Genomic DNA, 22,612 nt, shown 5'->3' on the forward strand with positions numbered 1-22,612 from the left:
CAGATTGGTTCCACCATGCTAATCATAACCACCATTGATAATCTAATCAGTGCTCTGTATGTTTGTGACCGACCAGTATCTTTTGAGGGGTCAGGAGCTCATCAATGCTGCGACGCCCATCAACGGAGCACTGGCAAAGACCTTACTTCTCGCCTCCTCGCCAATGGTCGTCGATGGGGCGACAAGAATTAGGTAGGTTTAGTATGACCTGTTCAAACTTCAACATAGTATATGTGTGTTAGGATAGGTGATATCTGAGAAACTGCCGTCGGTAATAGAACAGTGACTCTATGTATGTGTTCATAGAAACATGTATGGAGCCAGCACATGGAGACTTGCAAGATGACGTGATGAAGACTGACTGATGTCTCTAAATGGACCTGGCACTCTGCATACATTTTTTTTTACTAGACAACTTTTACTTGTATTGTCTTTTTTTATTATTGGGTTGACTGGTGTCAGTCAGTATGGGGAGGGAGAATGTATGTATGTATTCTGCACCAGGATCAAGGAACTCCTGTTGTATACGGGACACCACACAGGAAGGTACTCTGACATGTTTTGCCAAGGTAGTCCCATTACCACATGACAAAATGTGCCTATCGGCACATTATCTGTATCGGCTGGGAATGACATTGAAAGGTGTATTTTGTTATACTGTATTTGCACAACGCGGCTTATATTGTATTATGTAAAGGGTTGTTTATTCTACATGGATCTGTAACTACATTTGAAAGTTATCAAAACACTTTGTTTAGAATATCTACATAAATTCAACAATCTCATATTACTCTGAAGGCTACTGACCTATTCAATGCTTCCTCCGGCATCTCCTCATACATCTATCTGCCTGTAGTTATTGAACTCATCCTGCAGGAGGTTTGTTTGTGGTTATTGAGTGGGAGGAACAGCGCATGCAAGGTTCTGACAGATGGGTGTGTCTTGGTGGTGGCAAGGACACACCCAAGAATCACCCACATCGCATTTGGTTTCTGATATGGCCGCCAGCATTTCTTGAGGAGCATGCCAAAATAACAAGGCCAGATCAGCAGATGCAGTTCCTTATTAAGTTCCTTTTTCTGCATCGTGTCATAAAGGCCCGATTCAGACATAGGAAATGTACCCCTTTCCTACGCACTTCTTAGTAGTTCAGACTTGTATTCAGACTTGTAACCAGGTTTGCTTGTGTGGCACCATTGTGCGCACTGAATACATTTAATTCAACCGCAGAAAACACCCAATGGGCGGCCTACCTATTTGAACAGGAAGTTTTTGTTCAATAGGTTTTTCTGTTCATTTAGCTGATCGGGGGTGTGCAACTTTGAAGGGGATGGGGGCCACATCAAATCTGAACTTGGGTTGCTGGGGCAACGTGGGTCTCTGTACTGACATACATACAGTAGCAACACATGCAGTCGGAGCTGGCCCTAGCCTTATGGGGGCCCTAAGCTAAATGTTGTTGGGGATGGCCCCCCCACCTTGCGAGCAAAACATTTTAGCAACCCCCTTATTGACAGCAGCGAGGTGTGTGTTTTTATATATATATATTAAATTTCCTGCAATTCTACACTTTGTCATGGGGTGTAGAGAGAATGTGGCAGTCTTAAAGCAAGTTTGCTGCAATTTTTCACATTTTGCTATAGAGCAGAGGGGAAAATGAGCAATTTTACAGTGAATGTTTGCTGTGTCTGATATGAGTGAGAGTGACTAACAAAATAAATGGGGGGCTACCCGGTCGGTAATTTGACCACGATTACTACAATTTTAGATAGCTGGCTAAACTAATTGACCAATTAAAACATATTTAGCGGGTGTGGGTGAGTGAGTGTCAGAGACTGACATGACAAGAGGAATTGCTGACGCACAACCACATTTTGAACTTGAAGCTTGTGTATTCTAGTTCTCAACGCTAATTTGAGACCCCGACTGAGTTAATAAAATGATATATACAGTGAGCTCAAAGTTTTGGGCCAGTGATACACTATCAAGCTTGTGACTCTACAAATTGGTTGGATGTGTTTGCTGTTTTTGTTTCAGATTATTCTGTGCCATAAAAATGAATGGTAAATAATGTCACTTTTATTGTAAATATGAATAGAATAAGTTTGTAAACACTTCTACATTAATGTGGATGCTGACATGATTACGGATAATCCTGAATGAATCGTGAATAATGAGTTAGAAAGTTAGACGCAAATTTCACCCCCCAAAATGCTACCCTCACCTGTTATTTTCAGAGTGAGATCTTAGCATGTTTTGGGGGTACGATGTTTGTGGGTTTGTGTCTCTCACTCAACAATATTCATGATTCATTCAGGATTGTCTGTAATCATGGTAGCATCCACATTTAATGTAGAAGTGTTTATTTACAATAAAAGTGACTCATGACGCATTATTTACAGTTGCTATTGGGCACAAACTAATCTGAAACACAACCAAAACAAACCAGCAAATGCATCCAACAAATTTGTAGTCACAAGCTTGATGTAGTTATCACGTGCTATGAATATGGGACCAAAAACTTAACTTGTTACTGCTTTAATACATATTTAAGTGAATAAGTCCCAATACTTTTGGTCCCCTAAAATGGAGGGGGACTATGAACAAAAAGTTATTTAATTTCTAAACTGTTTACCCTGTATGAATGAAAATACCCTCAGTCTGCACTTTAACCTCAAGGTCATTGTATCATTTCAAATCCATAGTGCTGGACTACAAAGCCAACTCAACAGTTGTCAAAGATGCTTCAACAAAGTACTGAGTAAAGGGTCTGAATAACTATGTAGATGTGATATTTCAGTTTATTTGTTATACATTTTCTAAAATGTCTAAACCTATTGTGTGTAGATTGATGAGGGAGGAAAACTCATCCATTTTAGAATAAGTTCTACAGCATAACAAAATGTGGGAAAAGTTAAGGAGTCTGAATACTTTCTGAATGCACTGTATATTTTGACTTAAATTTCAACATATTGATAATATCAAGTATGAAGGGAAGACCCAGATGCAGATCACGTCGAAAAAACAATGTGTTTGTTCAAACAGGGGAAGACAGGCAGGGGTCAGAACCAGAGGTCGGGCAATGGTACCGGATGGCAGGCAGGGTCTGGGTAAGGTAGAGTGGTCAGCCAGGCAAGCTCAGAGTCAGGACAGGCAAGGGTCAAACCGGGAGGGCAAGAAAAGAGAGACTAGAAAAAGCAGGAGCTGAGACACAACGCTGGTTGACTCGAACAAACAAGACGAACTGGCAACAGACCAAGATAGAACACAGGTATAAATACACAGGGGATAATGGGAAGATGGGTGACACCTGGAGGGGGGTGGAGACAATCACGAGACAGGTGAAACAGATCAGGGTGTGACGGTACCCATCCCCTCTCGGGGCGCCACCTGGCGTCCTACCTGGGCGCTTACCTGGTTGACCTGGGAGTCATTGAAAAGCCGTGATGAGGCCTGGTTTCAGGATGTCCCTGGCGGGGACCCAGCACCTCTTCTCCGGGCCAAAACCCTCCCAGTCAACCAGGTACTGGAACCCACTGCCCCGAGGTCGAACCTTCAGGAGATGCCTCACCGTGTAAGCCAGTTGGCGGTCGTTGAGACAGGGGAGAGGGGTGGGCTTGGAAACAGGAGACAAAGGGCTGTGAGACATAGGTTTGACTCTGGACACATGAAAGGTGGAGTGTATACAAAGGGTCCGGGGCAGCAGAAGACGAACATCAGAGGGACTAGTAATTTTAGAGATGGGTAACGGGCCAATAAAGCGGGGAGAGAGTTTGCAGGATTCCACCCGGAGGGGCAGATCCTGGGTGGGTAGCCATACCTTCTGCCCGAGACGATGCCGGGGTCCGATTGTGATCCGCTTGTCATCGATACCTGGAGATGGTCTTGAGGAGGGCTGACCGGGCTCTCCAGGTACGACGACAGGCGGACAAATATCTGGGCAGAAGGTACGCCGACGTCTTCCTCCTGCTCGGGGACAGGTTTTTGTGGACGGTCCACACAATGAACGAATGCTATGCCCCTTCGAGCCAGTGCCTCAATTCCTCCAATGCCATTATCACCTTGAGAAGCTCCCGAGTTCCCACATCGTAGTTCCTCTGCGTGGCAGTGAGGCGGTGGGAGAAGAAGACGCAGGGATGCAGCTTAAGGTCCTGTGCAGAACGTTGGTACAGAACAGCACCCACTCCAATGTCCGAAGCATTGGCCTCCACCACGAACTGACAGGAAGGGTCCAGATGAACCAGGATCGGAGCCGTGGTGAAGTGATGTTTAAGGTCCCGGAACGCCCGGTCAGCAGCCGTGGACCACGTGAACGGAACCTTGGTAGAGGTGAGGGCATACAGGGGGGAGGCCAGGGGCTGTAACCCCGGGTAAAGCGGCGATAGAAGTTGGCGAACCCCAGGAAGCGTTGCAGCTTCACCATGGACGTAGGCAGGGGCCAATCCACCACCGCTTTCACCTTCTCGGGATCCATCTTGACACTCTCAGCAGAGATGATGTAGCCCAGAAAGGGAATGCTGGAGCGATGGAACTCGCACTTTTCCACCTTAACGAACAACTGGTTCTCCAGAAGGCGCTGGAGAACCTGCCGGACATAGAGCACATGTTCTTGGGGGGAGTGGCAGAAGACGAGGATGTCATCAATGAAGACGAAGACGAACCGGTTCAACATGTCGCGGAGAACGTCATTCACCAGAGCCTTGAACACGGCAGGGGTGTTGGTGAGGCCAAAGGGCATGACCAGATATTCATAGTGGCCGCTGGCCGTGTTGAAGGCGGTCTTCCACCCGTCCCCTCTCGTATCCGCACCAGGTGGTTGGCGTTAGGTAAATCCAACTTGGAGAACACAGTGCCCCCCTGGAGCGGCTCGAAAGCAGAGGAAATGAGTGGTAGCAAATAACGGTTCTTTACAGTGATGTCATTGAGTCCCCGGTAGTCAATGCACGGGCGCAGGGTCTTGTCCTTCTTCTCCATGAAGAAGAACCCTGCGCCAGCGGGAGGAGGAGGGACGGATAAATTCAGTAGCTAAGGAGTTCCCAATGTAGTCCTCCATAGCCTTGGTTTCAGGTCACGACAGCGAGTATAGACGCCCCCGGGGAGGCGTGGCACTAGGGAGAAGGTCAATCCCGCAGTCATAGGGGCAGTGTGGCAGAAGGGAAGTGGCCCGGGACTTGCTGAACCCCTCCCGGAGGTCCTGGTACTCCGCAGGGATGGCGGAGAGATCCGGAACCACCTCCGAGGACCCAGGAAGACGTCCCGGGGCAGGTTGCGCCGACTTCACATAATGGACGTGGCAGAACGGACTCCAGCCCATGATGGCACCCATAGACCAGTTGATGAGTGGGTTGTGTCGCTGGAGCCAGGAGAATCCCAACACCACAGGAATCTGGGGGGAGTTGATGAGTAGGAACTGATTGGTCTCGCTGTGATTCCCTGAAACACGTAGGTTGATGGGAGTGGTGTTATGGGTGACCCAACCTATAGAACGCCCGTCCAACACTCTAACATCCATGGGAATGGAGAGGGGCTGAGTGGGGATGTTCAGCTTGGAAGCCAGTGTGGCGTCCAAAAGGCTCTCATCGGCCCCAGAGTCAATGAGGACCCGGAGAGATTTGGACTGATTTCCCCACAGCAGAATGACATGAAAAGGGGTACCAGTAAGGGAAGCAGAAAAGTTCCCCATATTGCCCACCAGAGTACTCGCTCCTTGGTGAGCATGGTCCTTTACCGGTCACGAGTACAAAAATGACCAAAAGTCCCGCAATACAGACAGCTCCTTGTGCTGATCCTGTGTTGCCATTCCGCTGGCGACAGCCTAGCTCTGCCTAGTTGCATGAGCTCGGGAAACAGTACCCCGGCCTGTTCGATGACTCTCGAGGAAGGTCAGGAAACCTCGGGTGCTCTCGGCCACGGGACCGTCGGGGACTTCCGGGATGGCTCGGAGGCGAGGTGGAATCCCTGGACGTGCGAGTGACGTCGAATTCTCTCTCCAGCCATCGTTCCCGCAATCGCCCATTTATGTGGATGGTCAAGGCGATGAGGGAGTCAAGCTCCGTGGGCAACTCCCGAGCCACAAGCTCGGCCTTAACCCCCCCGAGACGCCGTGCAGGAACATGTCGAATAATGCTTACGGGTTCCACGCACTCTCCGCTGCCAACGTGTGGAAATCCACCACATATTCGGCCACTGTGCGGGCATCCTGCCGGAGCTGGTTTAGCTTCCAGGCAGCTTCTCTCCCGGAGAGCGGGGCATCAAAAACCTTCCTCACCTCTCCCACGAACCCCTCCAGGCTCACGCATATGGTTGGCTACTGTTACCATGTGGCGGTAGCCCAGGTGAGAGCCCGTCCAGACATCAGCATTATGAGGTAGGCTATTCTGGAACTATCCGAGGTTGAAGAGGGCTGAAGCTAAAAAATGAGGACACTCTGAGCTAAAAATGCCCGACAGGTGCTCCGCTCTCCATTTAGGCGTTCCGGGGAGGTAACCAGGGCTGCCGGGAAGGAGTTACTGTGGGGTGGTGGGGTTTCCACCATGGCAGGCTGCCCCCCAGCCAACCCGCGGAATTGCTCCCGCAGCATGTCCAACGCCCAGTCATGGCGCTCAGCCAACGTTTGGACCCCCTCCATCAGCCCACAAAGCAACTCCGCGTGCCTACCGGACGGCAGTCAGGGTAAGGCAGAGGTCGTTAATCCAGATGGGGGCAAAGGTACAGGTCGGCAGGCAGGGTCAGGGGCAGGCAGGCGGGCTCAGAGTCAGGATAGGCAACGGTCAAAACCAGGAGAGCGAGAAAAGAGAGACTAGAAAAAGCAGGAGCTTAGACACAAAACGCTGGTTGACCTGAACAGACAAGACGAACTGGCTACAGACAAACAGAGAACACAGGTATAAATACACAGGGGATAAAGGGGAAGACACCTGGAGGGGGTTGGAGACAATCACAAAGACAGGTGAAACAGATCAGGGTGTGACAGAAACATGCGTTTAGAACAGTGATATATGCGTTTCCCAAAATTCAAGGTCAGTACATGTAGAGAGAAGTGCATAAAAAGGGAAGGAAGTTACATTTATTCGTGTGCAACTGAATTTCCCCTCCCCAGGTGAACACTGCTGAAATAGACCTGTAAACTGTAGTGCTACCTCTCTCCATCTGTAGAGGGAGCTGGTGCGGCATATCTGGCACTACCAGTATCTGAGCTGGCCTGACCATGGTGTGCCCAATGAGCCTGGGGGAGTGCTCAGCTTCCTGGAGCAGGTCAACCGCACGCAGAGTGCCATTCCAGACACCGGGCCAATTGTGGTCCACTGCAGGTAAAACAGACAGAGGGCATACATTGTGACACATGGCACGTATCAGATGCAACAACTCTCCAAGCCCTACAGACACAAAGGCAGTTATTTCAGGGCCTAAATGCATGTCTGTTTGTGATGACTGTTTGGGAGAACACTGTCATGTGATATGGAAAGATAAACAAATATATAACTATGGGTCTAGTATTCTAGGACTGTATACATCAAGAGTTGACCATGAATCTGTGTTATACTATACATTTAACAAACCAAAAAGTAGAATGTATATTCACATTTTACTATCTTTCTTATAGATTTGGTCATATTTGTAAGTGTAACTTTAGCGAAATGGCAGTTTTGGTCTATGTCTGTTATGACAGTGCCACCTAATTGTAGTAATATAGTGCTATTGTTTCCTTTGACCCCCCCCCCCCCAACCAGTGCAGGAATTGGGAGAACAGGCACCATAATTGTCATTGACATTCTCATTGACGTCATCAACAGACAAGGTAAGACAATGTCAAACATTATGGTTACCAGTCCTAACCAACCTTTAACGCTATAAAATCAGTCCTAGCCAAACGTTACGGCTCTGACATCAGTTCTGTCCAAACGTTAATGCTCTATCAGTCCTGTCCAAACGTTACAGCTCTGATATCGGTCCTATCCAAAAGTTACGGCTGTGACATCAGTCCTATCCAAACCTTACAGCTCTGATATCAGTCCTATCCAAACCTTACAGCTCTGATATCAGTCCTATCCAAACCTTACAGCTCTGATATCGGTCCTATCAAAACGTTACAGCTCTGATATCGGTCCTATCAAAACGTTACAGCTCTGATATCAGTCCTGTCCAAACGTTACAGCTCTGATATCGGTCCTATCAAAACGTTACAGCTCTGATATCAGTCCTGTCCAAACCTTACAGCTCTGATATCGGTCCTATCAAAACGTTACAGCTCTGATATCCGTCCTGTCCAAACCTTACAGCTCTGATATCAGTCCTGTCCAAACCTTACAGCTCTGATATCGGTCCTATCAAAACGTTACAGCTTTGATATCGGTCCTGTCCAAACGTTACAGCTCTGATATCGGTCCTGTCCAAACGTTACAGCTCTGATATCGGTCCTATCAAAACGTTACAGCTCTGATATCGGTCCTATCAAAACGTTACAGCTCTGATATCGGTCCTATCAAAACGTTACAGCTCTGTAATCAGTCCTGTCCAAACGTTACAGCTCTGATATCAGTCCTGTCCAAACCTTACAGCTCTGATATCGGTCCTATCCAAAAGTTACGGCTGTGACATCAGTCCTATCCAAACCTTACAGCTCTGATATCAGTCCTATCCAAACCTTACAGCTCTGATATCAGTCCTATCCAAACCTTACAGCTCTGATATCGGTCCTATCAAAACGTTACAGCTCTGATATCGGTCCTATCAAAACGTTACAGCTCTGATATCAGTCCTGTCCAAACGTTACAGCTCTGATATCGGTCCTATCAAAACGTTACAGCTCTGATATCAGTCCTGTCCAAACCTTACAGCTCTGATATCGGTCCTATCAAAACGTTACAGCTCTGATATCCGTCCTGTCCAAACCTTACAGCTCTGATATCAGTCCTGTCCAAACCTTACAGCTCTGATATCGGTCCTATCAAAACGTTACAGCTTTGATATCGGTCCTGTCCAAACGTTACAGCTCTGATATCGGTCCTGTCCAAACGTTACAGCTCTGATATCGGTCCTATCAAAACGTTACAGCTCTGATATCGGTCCTATCAAAACGTTACAGCTCTGATATCGGTCCTATCAAAACGTTACAGCTCTGATATCGGTCCTATCAAAACGTTACAGCTCTGTAATCAGTCCTGTCCAAACGTTACAGCTCTGATATCAGTCCTGTCCAAACCTTACAGCTCTGATATCGGTCCTATCAAAACGTTACAGCTCTGATATCGGTCCTATCAAAACGTTACAGCTCTGATATCAGTCCTGTCCAAACCTTACAGCTCTGATATCGGTCCTATCCAAAAGTTACGGCTGTGACATCAGTCCTATCCAAACCTTACAGCTCTGATATCAGTCCTATCCAAACCTTACAGCTCTGATATCAGTCCTATCCAAACCTTACAGCTCTGATATCGGTCCTATCAAAACGTTACAGCTCTGATATCGGTCCTATCAAAACGTTACAGCTCTGATATCAGTCCTGTCCAAACGTTACAGCTCTGATATCGGTCCTATCAAAACGTTACAGCTCTGATATCAGTCCTGTCCAAACCTTACAGCTCTGATATCGGTCCTATCAAAACGTTACAGCTCTGATATCCGTCCTGTCCAAACCTTACAGCTCTGATATCAGTCCTGTCCAAACCTTACAGCTCTGATATCGGTCCTATCAAAACGTTACAGCTTTGATATCGGTCCTGTCCAAACGTTACAGCTCTGATATCGGTCCTGTCCAAACGTTACAGCTCTGATATCGGTCCTATCAAAACGTTACAGCTCTGATATCGGTCCTATCAAAACGTTACAGCTCTGATATCGGTCCTATCAAAACGTTACAGCTCTGTAATCAGTCCTGTCCAAACGTTACAGCTCTGATATCAGTCCTGTCCAAACCTTACAGCTCTGATATCGGTCCTATCAAAACGTTACAGCTCTGATATCGGTCCTGTCCAAACGTTACAGCTCTGATATCAGTCCTGTCCAAACCTTACAGCTCTGATATCGGTCCTATCAAAACGTTACAGCTCTGATATCAGTCCTGTCCAAACGTTACAGCTCTGATATCAGTCCTGTCCAAACGTTACAGCTCTGATATCGGTCCTGTCCAAACGTTACAGCTCTGATATCGGTCCTGTCCAAACCTTACAGCTCTGATATCGGTCCTATCCAAACCTTACGGCTCTATCAGTCCTTTCCAAACGTTACGGCTGTGATACTGTGTTTTTGGATGACTCTGCATGGAGTAGAGATTAGGATTTGGGACAAATCTGTGTAACCGTGCTAAATATGCTGCCCTTTTGACCTTTGTGCTTGTGTGTGTACGTGTGTTTGTGTGCGTGCTCGTGTGTGACCGTTTGTGTGTGTGTGTTTCAGGATTAGACTGTGATATCGACATCCCTAAGACCATCCAGAGGGTCCGTCAGCAGCGATCAGGCATGGTGCAGACGGAGGCCCAGTATAAGTTCATCTACATGGCCGTCCAGCAGTACATTGACACAGCACAGAAGAGACTGGAGGAGGAACAGGTACCTACCAAACAGTAGTAAAGGAGTAGTGGAAATAGTTCTGTAATATTGTCACTACTGTGGCAGTAGTAGTATTCTAGCAGTAAATGTGGCCCTTTTAGTCACAGTTACTGTATATTAGCAGTGGAAGAGTAGTAGTTTATTACTAAAGGTACTAGTAACTACCATACCAACAACAGTATTGGAGTACATATTCTCTAAAGGGACTGTCTGGAGCTTAGGTGTATTGCCTTACAGTAGGAGACCCAAGCATTTTATAATAGCTTGATTCAAAGGAACAATCGAGTTGAACCGATTGTTACAGGTATTACATTTCAGGGTGTCAACAAGCAAAGCATGTTGTCCAGGTGCGCGTTAAGCTACCCTGTCTCAATGTTGACCGATCTTCCTTCAAGTTCTAAAAACATGGGCTTCTTGTGGCCACTTTGCAGAGGAACAAAACGAAGGAGAGGGAGTACTCCAATATCAAATACCCCCAGATGACCAACGCCCGGTCGAAACCCAATATGACTTGTGTGTCACGCTCGTCCTCTGTGTGAGTTGCCCTGCAAATACACACTGCTCGTAGTTCACAGACAAACGCTGCTTTACTCGCTCTAAAAGCACACTCTATCTCCTTCCTATCATTTCATCCATATCCAATGAACATTGTCTGAATGAACGGAATTTCAGCTCACCGTGTTTTGTTGGTGTGATGCAGGGTGACAAGTGACAACCCGTCCAGTGTGTATGAGAACTTAAACATCAAGAACCCAAAGACCTCTGGGAGCAGCAGTAACACCAGGAGGTAAAGTCCAGCCACGGACCTCTGCCTCTCTCAAACCTCTCTGTGAGTACTCTATTACGGTGGCTCGTTTAGTTGTGACATTATAAAGGCTCATACGCGCTTATAACAAGTTATAAAGCGTCATACCGGCAGGTTTTAAAGTGGTGTTATTGTTATTTTCTAAAATAAATAATTGATAACTTTTTATTGAGCAACTCCTCCATATACTCTTAAATTACTTTATTTGATTTATATAATGTGTTAATAACCAGCCGACAGGCACCAAAATAAACAGATTAATTAGTAATAGAAATATATATATATATTTTTAAATAAGAACAAATTATTATTTACAATGACGGCCTAGGAACAGTGGGTTAACTGCCTTGTTCAGGGGCAGAATGACAGATTTTTACCTTGTCATCTCGGGGATTCGATCTAGCAACCTTTCAGTTACTGCCCCAACGTTCTAATCACTAGGCTACCTGTTTGTTGTACATGTATGGCACCTGCCTCCCCGGTGAATAATCATTATGGGTGAAGAAGACTTTACGATAAGATGGATAAGAAAGCATTTTATTGTCTGTTTTGACATAAATGTCCTTTGCGTCATAAAAACGGCTTACATAACATAAAATACAACATACAGAAGATGTGGCGGTCAGGGGGTTATAGAAGTTAAACAGAATAGTTAACCTCAACATTTGAATCAGATTTACCCCTCTACAACTGAAAAAAATTGTTAAGGTACACTCTTAGAATTTTTGGGGGATTAAAGAACCAAAAAAGAGTTCTATTACTTGCTTCAATAATGGAACCCCTAAAAGTTGTATATACTGCATAACCCTTCTATAGGGTTCTTTGATCAGAACCTTAGAAGCTCTTCTTCAACGAAGAGCCTGAGTGGCGCAGCGGTCTAAGGCACTGCATCTCAGTGTTAGAGGCATCACTACAGACCCTGGTTCGATTCCAGGCTGTATCACAACCGGCTGTGACTGGGAGTCCCGTATGGCGGCACACAATTGGCCCAGCGTCGTACAGGTTAGTGTTTGGCTGGGTTAGGCCGTCACCAATCAATCAAATGTATTTATAAAGCCCTTCTTACATCAGCAGATGTCACAAAGTGCTGTACAGAAACCCAGCCTAAAACCCCAAACAGCAAGCAATGCAGGTGTAGAAGCACGGTGGCTAGGAAAAACTCTCTAGAAAGGCCAGAACCTAGGAAGAAACCTAGAGAGGAACCAGGCTATGAGGGGTGGCCAGTCCTCTTCTGGCTGTGCCGGGTGGAGATTATAACAGAACATGGCCAAGATGTTCATAGATGACCAGCAGGGTCAAATAATAACAATCACAGTGATTGTCGAGGGTGCAACAGGTCAGCACTTCAGGAGTAAATGTCAGTTGGCTTTTCATAGCCGATCATTCAGAGTATCTCTACCGCTCCTGCTGTCTCTAGAGAGTTGAAAACAGCAGGTCTGGGACAGGTAGCACGTCCGGTGAACAGGTCAGGGTTCCATAGCCGCAGGCAAACAGTTGAAACTGGAGCAGCATCACGGCCAGGTGGACTGGGGACATGCAGGTAGCCTAGTGTTCCTGAGTGGCCAAGTTACAGTTTTGACTTAAATCTGAAAATGGTTGTCAAGCAATGATCAACAACCAATTTGACAGAGCTTGAAGAATTTTTAAAAGAGTAATGGGCAATTGTTGTACAATCCAGGTGTGGAAAGCTCTTCAAGACTCACAGCTGTAATTTCTGCCAAAGGTGCTTCTACACTCAGGGGTGTGAATACATGTGAATTAGATATGTTTTTCATTTTCAATACTTTTGCACACATTTCTAAAAACATGCTTCCCTGTTGTCATTATGGGGTATTGTGTGTAGATGGATGAGAAAAAAATCTATTTAATACATTTTGGGACGGCAGGTTAAGAGCGTTGGGCCAGTAACCGAAAGGTTGCTGGAATGAATCCCCGAGCTGACAAGTTAAAAGTCTGTCATTCTGCTTCTGAACAAGGCAGTTAACCCACTGTTCCCCAGTAGGCCGTCATTGTAAATAAGAATGTGTTCATAACTGACTTGCCTCGTTAAATAAATAATTTGTTCTTAACTGACTTGCCTAGTAAAATAAATTAACCAAAATGGTTCCATATAGAACCCTGTATGGTGCCATTAATTAATTATGGCTACTACTATTAAATAGTGATATTTTGAGCTAAGAATATAATTTAATAAACAACTAAATAATGGACAAAAGAATACCAACATAATGTTTTTCATTTATTGTCATTTGTGTGTTAGTTTCTAAATGAACCGAGTAAAACCAAGTTTATTCACCCATTGGGTCATACAGCTGCATAAGACAAGACATGGTTCCATCAGTGGTAGTGTGTGTATATACCCCAATTTGGGTGACTTCCTCCTTCTCTCTAAACATTACATTTTTATTGCTAGGCAGGAAATTAAGTGATGCGGGCAATAAACTGTTCCTTCTCGCTTAATCTGAGCTGACCTCGGCCCCCTTCCTCACTAAACCACATCTCTCCACCCTTATCAGTGCCTGACAACATGTGATCGTCTTCCCTGCACTCAGTACATTCCAAGCTTAATTGCCTCCACCATATACCTTCCTCCTACAGATAACCATTCACTTCTGGTGTAGACCCTAGAATATTTCAATAGGATAGATACCTGATAATAAACCATATTTCAAGTTTAGGAGTCAGAACCCATCATATGCAAACATAGTTTGGAAATATGCAATGGTGGCAAGAGAGCCATCTCTTTATTTGAATGACGGCCCACGTCAACACTGGCTGACTTCTTTACAACACAATACTTTGTCCATTAGTTACAGTGAACAACAAAAATGTGTCTTCTGCTCTGTTCTCAAACCCCACCACCCCCCAAACAGCAGACCTCACACATACAGTTGAGACGAGCAGAGGTCCAAGCTACATACAGTGCCCCTGTATGGAGAGGGCCCAACGGTAGGGGAGTGTTTTTAAGAATGTGAACCCAGCACCCCTACAGTTGTCAGAACAATTGTTTTCCCTGGCACCAGGCCCTTGATTCTAACCGGCCACCTTTTGACCACAGGTCCAACTCCCACTGGGCTACCTGCTTGACTGGTTCCAGAGAAGAAGAAACAATGCTAAAAAACACGAGTTAATATTTAGAAATAAGCAAGAGTTAATCTGACAAAATGACGACAAAATTCTGAACAGATATATTTATTATGATTTACATGCAGTTGTCAGCAGCAGCCGAAAGAGAGATCCTCTGATAGTTCTGGGTTACTGTCAGACTGAGCAAAACATAAATAGAGTGTTAAATGTCATGTAATTATTAACTAGGCTATTGAATCACCAAGACTTATTACACACAATTTATTATAAATTATTTATACAATCCTCCTCTGTCAGCAACAGTCTTCTCATGGCTTCATGAGACATAGGCTAGTCCCCTCAATTGACTCCACACTGAAATACTAAATTATAAGAACCAATTAGCTAATTGCCAATGTCAGGCTGGGTCTGTAGCTTTATTTGACATATCTCATAATAAAAAAGTACATTTATTTGGGAGAGTTAACTGGCTAGCTTGTAAAGTGGCAAATTAAAGTAACCTAACTTTTTCTGTTTTGCTAGCTAAGTTAGCTTGATAGCTAGCTAGCATACAAACATGCTCAAATTTTAATAACGTTTTAACTTCATTTATCTAGCCAATAGTTATTCATATGACTTCATATATTTGAATTAAATAATCCACTTTGCGTAACTTAATGCGTAGAAATAGAACATGCTATTTCCATGTTGGTTCACGACGTATACAGTGCTTTCAGAAAATCACACCTTGACTTATTCTACATTTTGTTGTGTTACAGCCTGAATTCAAAATGGATTCAATGTATTTTTTCCTACACACACTATCCCATAATGACAAAATTAAAACATGTTTTGTGAAACGTTAGCAAATTTATTGAAAATGAAATACAGACATCTCATTTTACATAAGTATTCACACACCTTTTCTATGATGCTCCAAATTGAGCTCAGGTGCATCCAATTTCCTTTGATCATCCTTGAGATGTCACTACAACTTGATTGAAATGCTTATTTACAAGCCCTTAACCAACAATGCAGTTTTTAGAATATAGATTTGAGAACATTTTTACTAAATAAATGGAAGTACAAAATTAAATAGCAATAACGAGGCTATATATAGGGGATACCAGTACCGAGTCAATGTGCGAGGGTAAGGTTAGTCCAGGTAATTTGTACATGTAGGTAGGGGTAAAGTGACTAAGCATAGTAGCAGCAGTGTAAAAACAAAGGGGGGTGGGGTCAATGCAAATAGTACGGGTGGCTGTTAAGGAGCCTTTTGGACCTAGACTTGGCGTTCCGGTACTGCTTGCAGTGCGGTAGCAGAGAGAAGAGTCTATGACTTGGGTGACTGGAGTCTTTGACAATTTTTGGGGCTTTCCTCGACACCGTCTAGTATATAGGTCCTGGATGGCAGGAAGCTTGGCCCAGTGATGTACTGGGCCGAACGCACTACCCTCTGTAGCGCCTTACGGTCGTGATGCCGAGCTGTTGCCATACCAGGCGGTGATGCAACCGGTCAGGATGCTTTCAATGGTGCAGCTGTAGAACTTTTTGAGGATCTGGGGACCCATGCCAAATCTTTTCAGTCTCCTGAGGGGGAAAAGATTTTGTTGTGCCCTCTTCACAACTGTCTTGGTGTGTTTGGACATCAAGGAACTTGAAGCTCTCAACCTGCTCCACTAGAGCCCCGTTGTGATTGGGGGCATGTTTGGCCCTTCTTTTCCTGTAGTCCACGATCACCTCCTTTGTCTTGCTGACATTGAGGGAGAGGTTGTTGTCCTGGCATCACACTGCCAGGTCTCTGACCTCCTCCTCCTCCCTATAGGCTGTCTTATTGTTGTCGGTGATCAGGTCGTGCTTGGCCACACAGTTGTGGGTGAACAGGGAGTACAGGAGGGTCTAAGCACGCACCCCTGAGGGGCCCCGTGTTGAGTAGCTGTGTGGCAGATGTGTTGTTGCCTACCCTTACAACCTGGGGGCGGCCCGTCAGGAAGTCCAGGATCAAATTGCAGACGGAGTGTTTAGTCCCAGGGTCCTAAGCTTAGTGATGAGCTTTGTGGGCATTATGGTGTTGAACGATGAGCTGTAGTCAATGGACAGCATTCTCACATAGGTGTTCCTTTTGTCCAGGTGTGAAAGGGCAGTGTGGAGTGCAATTGAGATTGCATCATCTGTGGATCTGTTGAGGTGGAATGTGAATTGGAGTGGGTCTAGGGTTTCTGGTAGGATGCTGTTGATGTGAGCCATGACAAGCCTTTCAAAGCACTTCATGGCTACAAACGTGTGCAGGGCGGTAGTCATTTAGGCAGGTTACCTTTGCTTCCTTGGGCACAGAGACTATGGTGGTCTGCTTGAAACATGTAGGTATGACAGACTTGGTCAGGGAGAGATTGAAAATGTCAGTGAAAACACTTGCCAGTTGATCTGCGCATGTACACGTCCTGGTACACGTCCTGGTAATCCGTCTGGCCCGCGGCCTTGTGAATGTTGACCTATTTAAAAGTCTTGCTCACATCGACTACGGAGAGCGTGATCACACAGTCGTCCAGAACAGCTGGTCCTGTCATGCATGGTTCAGTGTTGCTTGCTTCGAAGTGAGCATAAAAGGCATTTAGCTCGTCATGGTAGGCTGGGCAGCTTGCGTCTGGGTTTCCCTTTGAAGTCCGTAATAGTTTGCAAGCCCTGCCACATCCGACAAGCGTCAGAGCTGGTGTAGTAGGATTCAATCTTAGTTCTGTATTGACACTTTGCCTGTTTGATGGTTTGTCTGAAGGCATAGCGGGATTTCTTATGAGTGTCCGGATTAGTGTCCCACTCCTTGAAAGCGGCTGCTCTAGCCTTTAGCCCGAGCTGACAAGGTAAAAATCTGTCGTTCTGCCCCTGAGCTAGGCAGTTAACCCACTGTTCCCCGGGCGCCGAAGACGTGGATGTCGATTTAAGGCAGCCCTCCACACCTCTCTGATTCAGAAGGGGGTTAAATGTGGAAGGCACATTTCAGTTGAATGCATTCCCCTTTCCTTTTCTTTTAGCTTGGTGCGGATGTTGCCTGTAATCCATGGCTTCTGGTTGGGATATGTACGTACGGTCACTGTGGGGACAATGTCATCGATGCACTTATTTATGAAGCCAGTGACTAAGGTGGTATACTCCTCAATGCCATTGGATGAGTCGCGGAACATATTCGAGTCTGTGCTAGCAAAACAGCCTTGTAGCTTAGCATCCGCATCATCTGTCCACTTTCGTATTGAGTACTGGTACTTCCTGCTTTAGTTTTTGCTTGTATGCAGGAATCAGGAGGATATAATTATGGTTCATTTTAGCCAAATGGAGGGCGGGGGAAAGCTTTGTACATGTCTCTGTGTGTGGAGTAAAAGTGGTCTAGAGTTGTTGTTTTTTTTCCTCTGGTTGCACATGACAGTAGAAATAAGGTGAAAACGGATTTATGTTTGTCTGCATTAAAGTTCCCGGCCACTAGGAGCGCCGCTTCTGGATGAGCATTTTCTTGTTTACTTATGGCCTTATACAGCTCGCTGAGTGCGGTTTTAGTGCCATAATTGGTTTGTGGTGGTAAATAGACGGCTACGGAAAATATATAGATAGTGTGGTGTTCAACTTATCATGAGGTACTCTACCTCAGGCGAGCAATACTTCGAGACTTCCTTAATATTAGACATCGCACACCAGCTGTTATTGACAAATAGACACACACTACCACCCCTCGTCTGACCAAACACTGCTGTTCTGTCCTGCCAATGCGCTGAAAACCCAGCCAACTGTATATTATCTATGTCGTCGTTTAGCCACGACTCCGTGAAACATAAGATATTACAGTTTTTAATATCCCAATGGTAGGATATTCTCGAACGGAGCTCATCCAGTTTATTCTCTAGTAATTGCACGTTGGCCAATCGAACGGATGGTAGAGGCGAGTTACCCACTTGCTGACGAATTCTCACAAGGCACCCGGATCTTTCCCCTTGTATCTCTGTCTTTTCTTAATGCGAATGAAGGGAGTTTGGGCCTGGTCCAAGAGCAACATTGTATCCTTCGCGTCAGACTCAAAAATCTTTTTCCAGGTCGAGGTGAGTAGTCGCTGTTCTGATATCTTGAAGCTCTTTTTGGTCTTAAGAGACGGTAGCAGCAACATTATGTTCAAAATAAGTTACAAACAATGCGAATAAACACACAAAAGCACAATTTGGTTAGGAGCCCGTAAAACGAAAGCCGTCCCCTCCGACACCATTACTCTGAAGAAGTAGTGATTATAGGATTAATTTAGTTGTCGTGCTCACTACTGTGTTTTTATTGTGTGCATTTCTATTAGAAGTGGTTCTGTGTAACACGGTGTGCATTCTATTAGAAGTGGTTCTGTGTAACACGGTGTGCATTCTATTAGAAGTGGTTCTGTGTAACACGGTGTGCCATTGTGTGTGCTTCAGTTTCAGCAGAGGTGCCGCTTCGCCAGCGCCTGATCCATGGGAGGCCTGTGGAGCTCTGGCCCCGGACCCCCTGGCGGTGGACCCTACCTGGGGTGAAGGTGGAGGTCCTGACCCCTCCTAGTCTCTCCCCTTCTGCTGCCCTGCTGGCTGTCTGGAGCATTCCCCCTCCACGGAGAGAGGGGTGTAGCGCAGGGTTCTTGTCCTTCTATCTTCAACCCCCACCCCTCTCTCTCTCTATGACCTCCACATGACTTCATGTCTCTTCTACAGGCTCTACCGTTTACTGACAGTGCCTTGTCTACAGACGTGTCTGTAACCCCCCTTCCTCCTCCCACAGTTGTTCCATCTCACCACCCAAACCCCCTATCCATCAACCATCCCACCAGCCCAACAAATGTCCTTTGCTTATTTCTGTTGACTCAAACTAAATCGACAAAAGAAACAAACCATTGTGTACTCTTGTGTGATATCAATGTTTAAGTGATGCTTTGCTCTGTCGTGTTCCATCGCGAGGTGGATGGGACAAGAAAGGATGAAGCTAAGCCATTTCTCTTCTCACTCTCAGAATTCGCTCCTCTCTCTGCTGGCTCTCATCTACTTGAATCAAAGACTTTAGCAATGTTCTATTCTTGCTAGCAGCAGTCATTACTGCACTGTTGAGCGATTTTACCACGTGAGGCACTGGCGCAGACAAGCTTACTCCTTACTCAACCCTCTCCCATACCTTCATTTTGAAAGTTGAGGAAAGTCAGGGTATTCACAATGGCCGTTTGTCAGTGAGTTTGGGTTATAAAAAAAAAAGTGGATATTTTCCCTTTCTATACAGGGAAGTATTTCTTCAATATAGTTTGAGATGTACTTGTTTATCCCACCTGTCCCGCCGATGGTCTCTTGTGCCAATAGAAGACGTGCATGCTCATCTACTTTAGTGATTCCACCATTACAGTTGCTGAGCGCCTATTCAGTCAATAATAACAAGCTCCTCTCCAGACTTACTCATGAAATGTTTCTATTTATTTAGTTTGAATCGGTGTCCTTTCAATTGATTGTTTATTTTATTGTTATTATTGGTGTGATTTTGTAATGCACAGGATATGTTTATGTTTTTGTTTATTGGGGAAAATGAAAAAGCGGTGTAATATTGCCTCCAAAGGAAGAAAGATCCAATTCCATTGTTATGAATTGACAAAAAAGCACAATTTTCTGCCCCGCACTTGCTCTGCAGATCCTGGTTGATATGCGGGAAATTAACATAGTTTGAGGTCAACGTTGGCCTCAGAGAAAGTCTGCAAAGGTTTTCATCCTAATCAAATGGCATAACAAACAGGGTTAAACATCTGCCAAGCGAGAGATGGGAGAAGATGGGAGAGGATAGGAGAGAAGTCCAGATTCTAGCCTGGCTCACTGACATGGGCTGCCATCGCTGAAGTCTTTAGCCAAACATTACTGGGCCAGATGGCCTACAGCCCAAGATTAAATCATAGATTTATCTCCAAAAAGCAATCTACAAGATGGCTATAATCCAGGCTTGACGATGGTGGGAGTAAAAACCTACGTCAGTGATGATGTCATAAGGAGGGAGGCACCACACAGCAAAGAGCCTTCTGTAATATATTTTGACATATACATGTACATAGTGGGCAGTGGCTTCTTTCTGACAGACGTCATGCTAACTATTCTTAGCATTTTGCATAAAAATATAATGTTGAAAATGTTCGCACTGGATTTAGCCAGCGGCACAATGATGTCATCCTTTTGAACAAGCCAGTTGTTTGGCTACATAGAGGTTGTGTTACCTGCTGTGTGAGTCGGGCTGTACTTGTACATGGTTCGGGCCTTTTTAACTAAGGCTTGGCAGCACATCTGAGGGCTGCACTTGCTACATGGTCCCTTGCTCGTCCTAACACCAATGCAGTAACTTTCAGTAATACTGAAAGTATGAATTTTCAGTATTTCCCTTTTAGCCGAAATGTCTGTATTTCAGAAAGCACAGCTAAATCAGTCCTAATAGGATACGTCATTCTCGATATTGTATTCATGCTACACTGAACTCCAAAAGTATTGGGACAGTGACACATTATTTTTGGTTTTGGCTCTGTACACCAGCACTTTTTACCATGATTACGGATAGTCCTGAATGAATCGTGAATAATGATGAGTGAGGAAGTTAGACACACAAATATCATTATCCCCCCCCAGAATGCTAACCTCCCCTGTTATTGTCATGGTGAGAGGTTAGCATGTTTGTGCGTCTGTAACTTAATGACTCGTCATTATTCACGATTCATTCAGGATTATCCGTAATCATGGTAGCATCCACATTAATGTAGAAGTGTTGAGAAACATTCTATTCTTATTTTCAATAAAAGTGACTCCAAAATGAAACAATACATTATTTACCATTCATTTCTATTGGGCATAAAATGATCTGAAACAGCCAAAACAAACAGCAAATGCATCTAACAAGTTTGTAGAGTCACCAGCTTGATGTAATCATTGCATGCTAGGAATATGGGACGAAATAGTCAACTTTTGACAATTTTAATTCACATAAAAGTGAATTTGGCCCAATACTTTTGGTCCCCTAAAATGGGGAGGACTATGTACAAAAAGTGCTGTAATTTCTAAATGGTTCACCTGGTATGGATGAAGTCAGCACTTTAACCTCATATATCATTTCAAAGGTGAAGTGCTGAAGTACAGAGCCAAAACAAGAAAAAATGTGTCACTGTCCCGATACTTTTGTAGCTCGCTGTATATTCTGAAATCACTGGTAGCTGTATGTATTTTGAAATGAAGTGGTATGCTATTCTCAAGTGATCACTGAACATTTTGTGCAATTATCTCTCTCCATCGTTCAACTGCCTGCCCAACTCCTAATCTTGCCCAATGAATGAAAAGTGCATTTTTTGTTTTCCGTTCTCTTAATTATGTTGCACTGATGATCATGATGTTGATGATTTTGTATTGTATTTCACTTTGCCTCTACGGGTCAACTTTTTGTAATGTGGTGAAAAATTGAGAGGCGAATCCTAACTTCTACTTATGAGAAATGTTCACTTATTGATGTAAGTGGGACACTGAGTGAAAACTTGACTTAGGTGGAAATTAGCCCCGAACACAACACAATACTTGAAATTCTGCTTGAAGCTTCTGAGTCCTTTAGCTGAAGGCTTGTGATCTGTGACTGTCAGGATGACCACTGGCTGTTTAAAGAGTACAGTATGATGATAGTCTGCTACACTTATACGCCATCGGTGTTGTACGGTTTCTTTTCATTTCCTATTTTCTTTTGAAGCATTCTGTTTTCTATACGATTATTATTTGTGTGTCTATTTGGTGTTATTACACCATTGATAATAACATCATAATTATGAATTATAAGCTAAACAGGTGTTCTTGGAGGTATACAGTAATTATATCAGTTATTTTATATCTGCTCTTTAAATTTACTTGAATATGATGTCGACATAGTAAAAAAAGAAATACTTGTTCCTTTGCTGGTTGCAATATGCCTGATTTGAGTAGTGGTATACTGACTGTTCCTGTGTTTGGATGAAGATGGTTCCCCCCCCCCTCTTGCACTGACTCAAACGCCTTCTGTCCAGGCATATAGCGCTGATGCAATGAGGTGGTCAGAAATAACAAAATCATTAAATATTTAATAGTTTAATAAAAAAATGTATGAAGGAAATATGATCTCTGCTCATTCCTGTCTCTATGTAATGATAGTTGAGTGCCTTCTTGAATGCTGT

At 44.7% G+C, this 22,612-nt stretch overlaps 1 protein-coding gene across 2 annotated transcripts in view; it reads left to right on the forward strand.

The window, feature by feature from the left end:
• Nucleotides 1-22,556, forward strand: part of LOC129860452 (tyrosine-protein phosphatase non-receptor type 11-like) — a 67,387-nt gene extending 44,831 nt beyond the window's left edge. Inside the window, exons 11-16 of one of the 2 annotated variants that reach the window (XM_055930843.1) lie at nt 7,156-7,310; nt 7,731-7,798; nt 10,396-10,547; nt 10,979-11,082; nt 11,248-11,376; nt 18,858-22,556. In XM_055930843.1, coding sequence (XP_055786818.1) covers nt 7,156-7,310; nt 7,731-7,798; nt 10,396-10,547; nt 10,979-11,082; nt 11,248-11,338 — 570 coding nt within the window. In that variant the 3' untranslated portion in view covers nt 11,339-11,376; nt 18,858-22,556. The remainder of the gene's footprint in view (nt 1-7,155; nt 7,311-7,730; nt 7,799-10,395; nt 10,548-10,978; nt 11,083-11,247; nt 11,377-18,857) is intronic. The other variant, XM_055930844.1, reaches the window with a different exon arrangement.
• Nucleotides 22,557-22,612: the final 56 nt, after the last annotated feature.

Source organism: Salvelinus fontinalis, chromosome 8 (assembly GCF_029448725.1).
Source record: "Salvelinus fontinalis isolate EN_2023a chromosome 8, ASM2944872v1, whole genome shotgun sequence".
Classification (NCBI taxonomy): Eukaryota; Metazoa; Chordata; class Actinopteri; order Salmoniformes; family Salmonidae; genus Salvelinus; species Salvelinus fontinalis.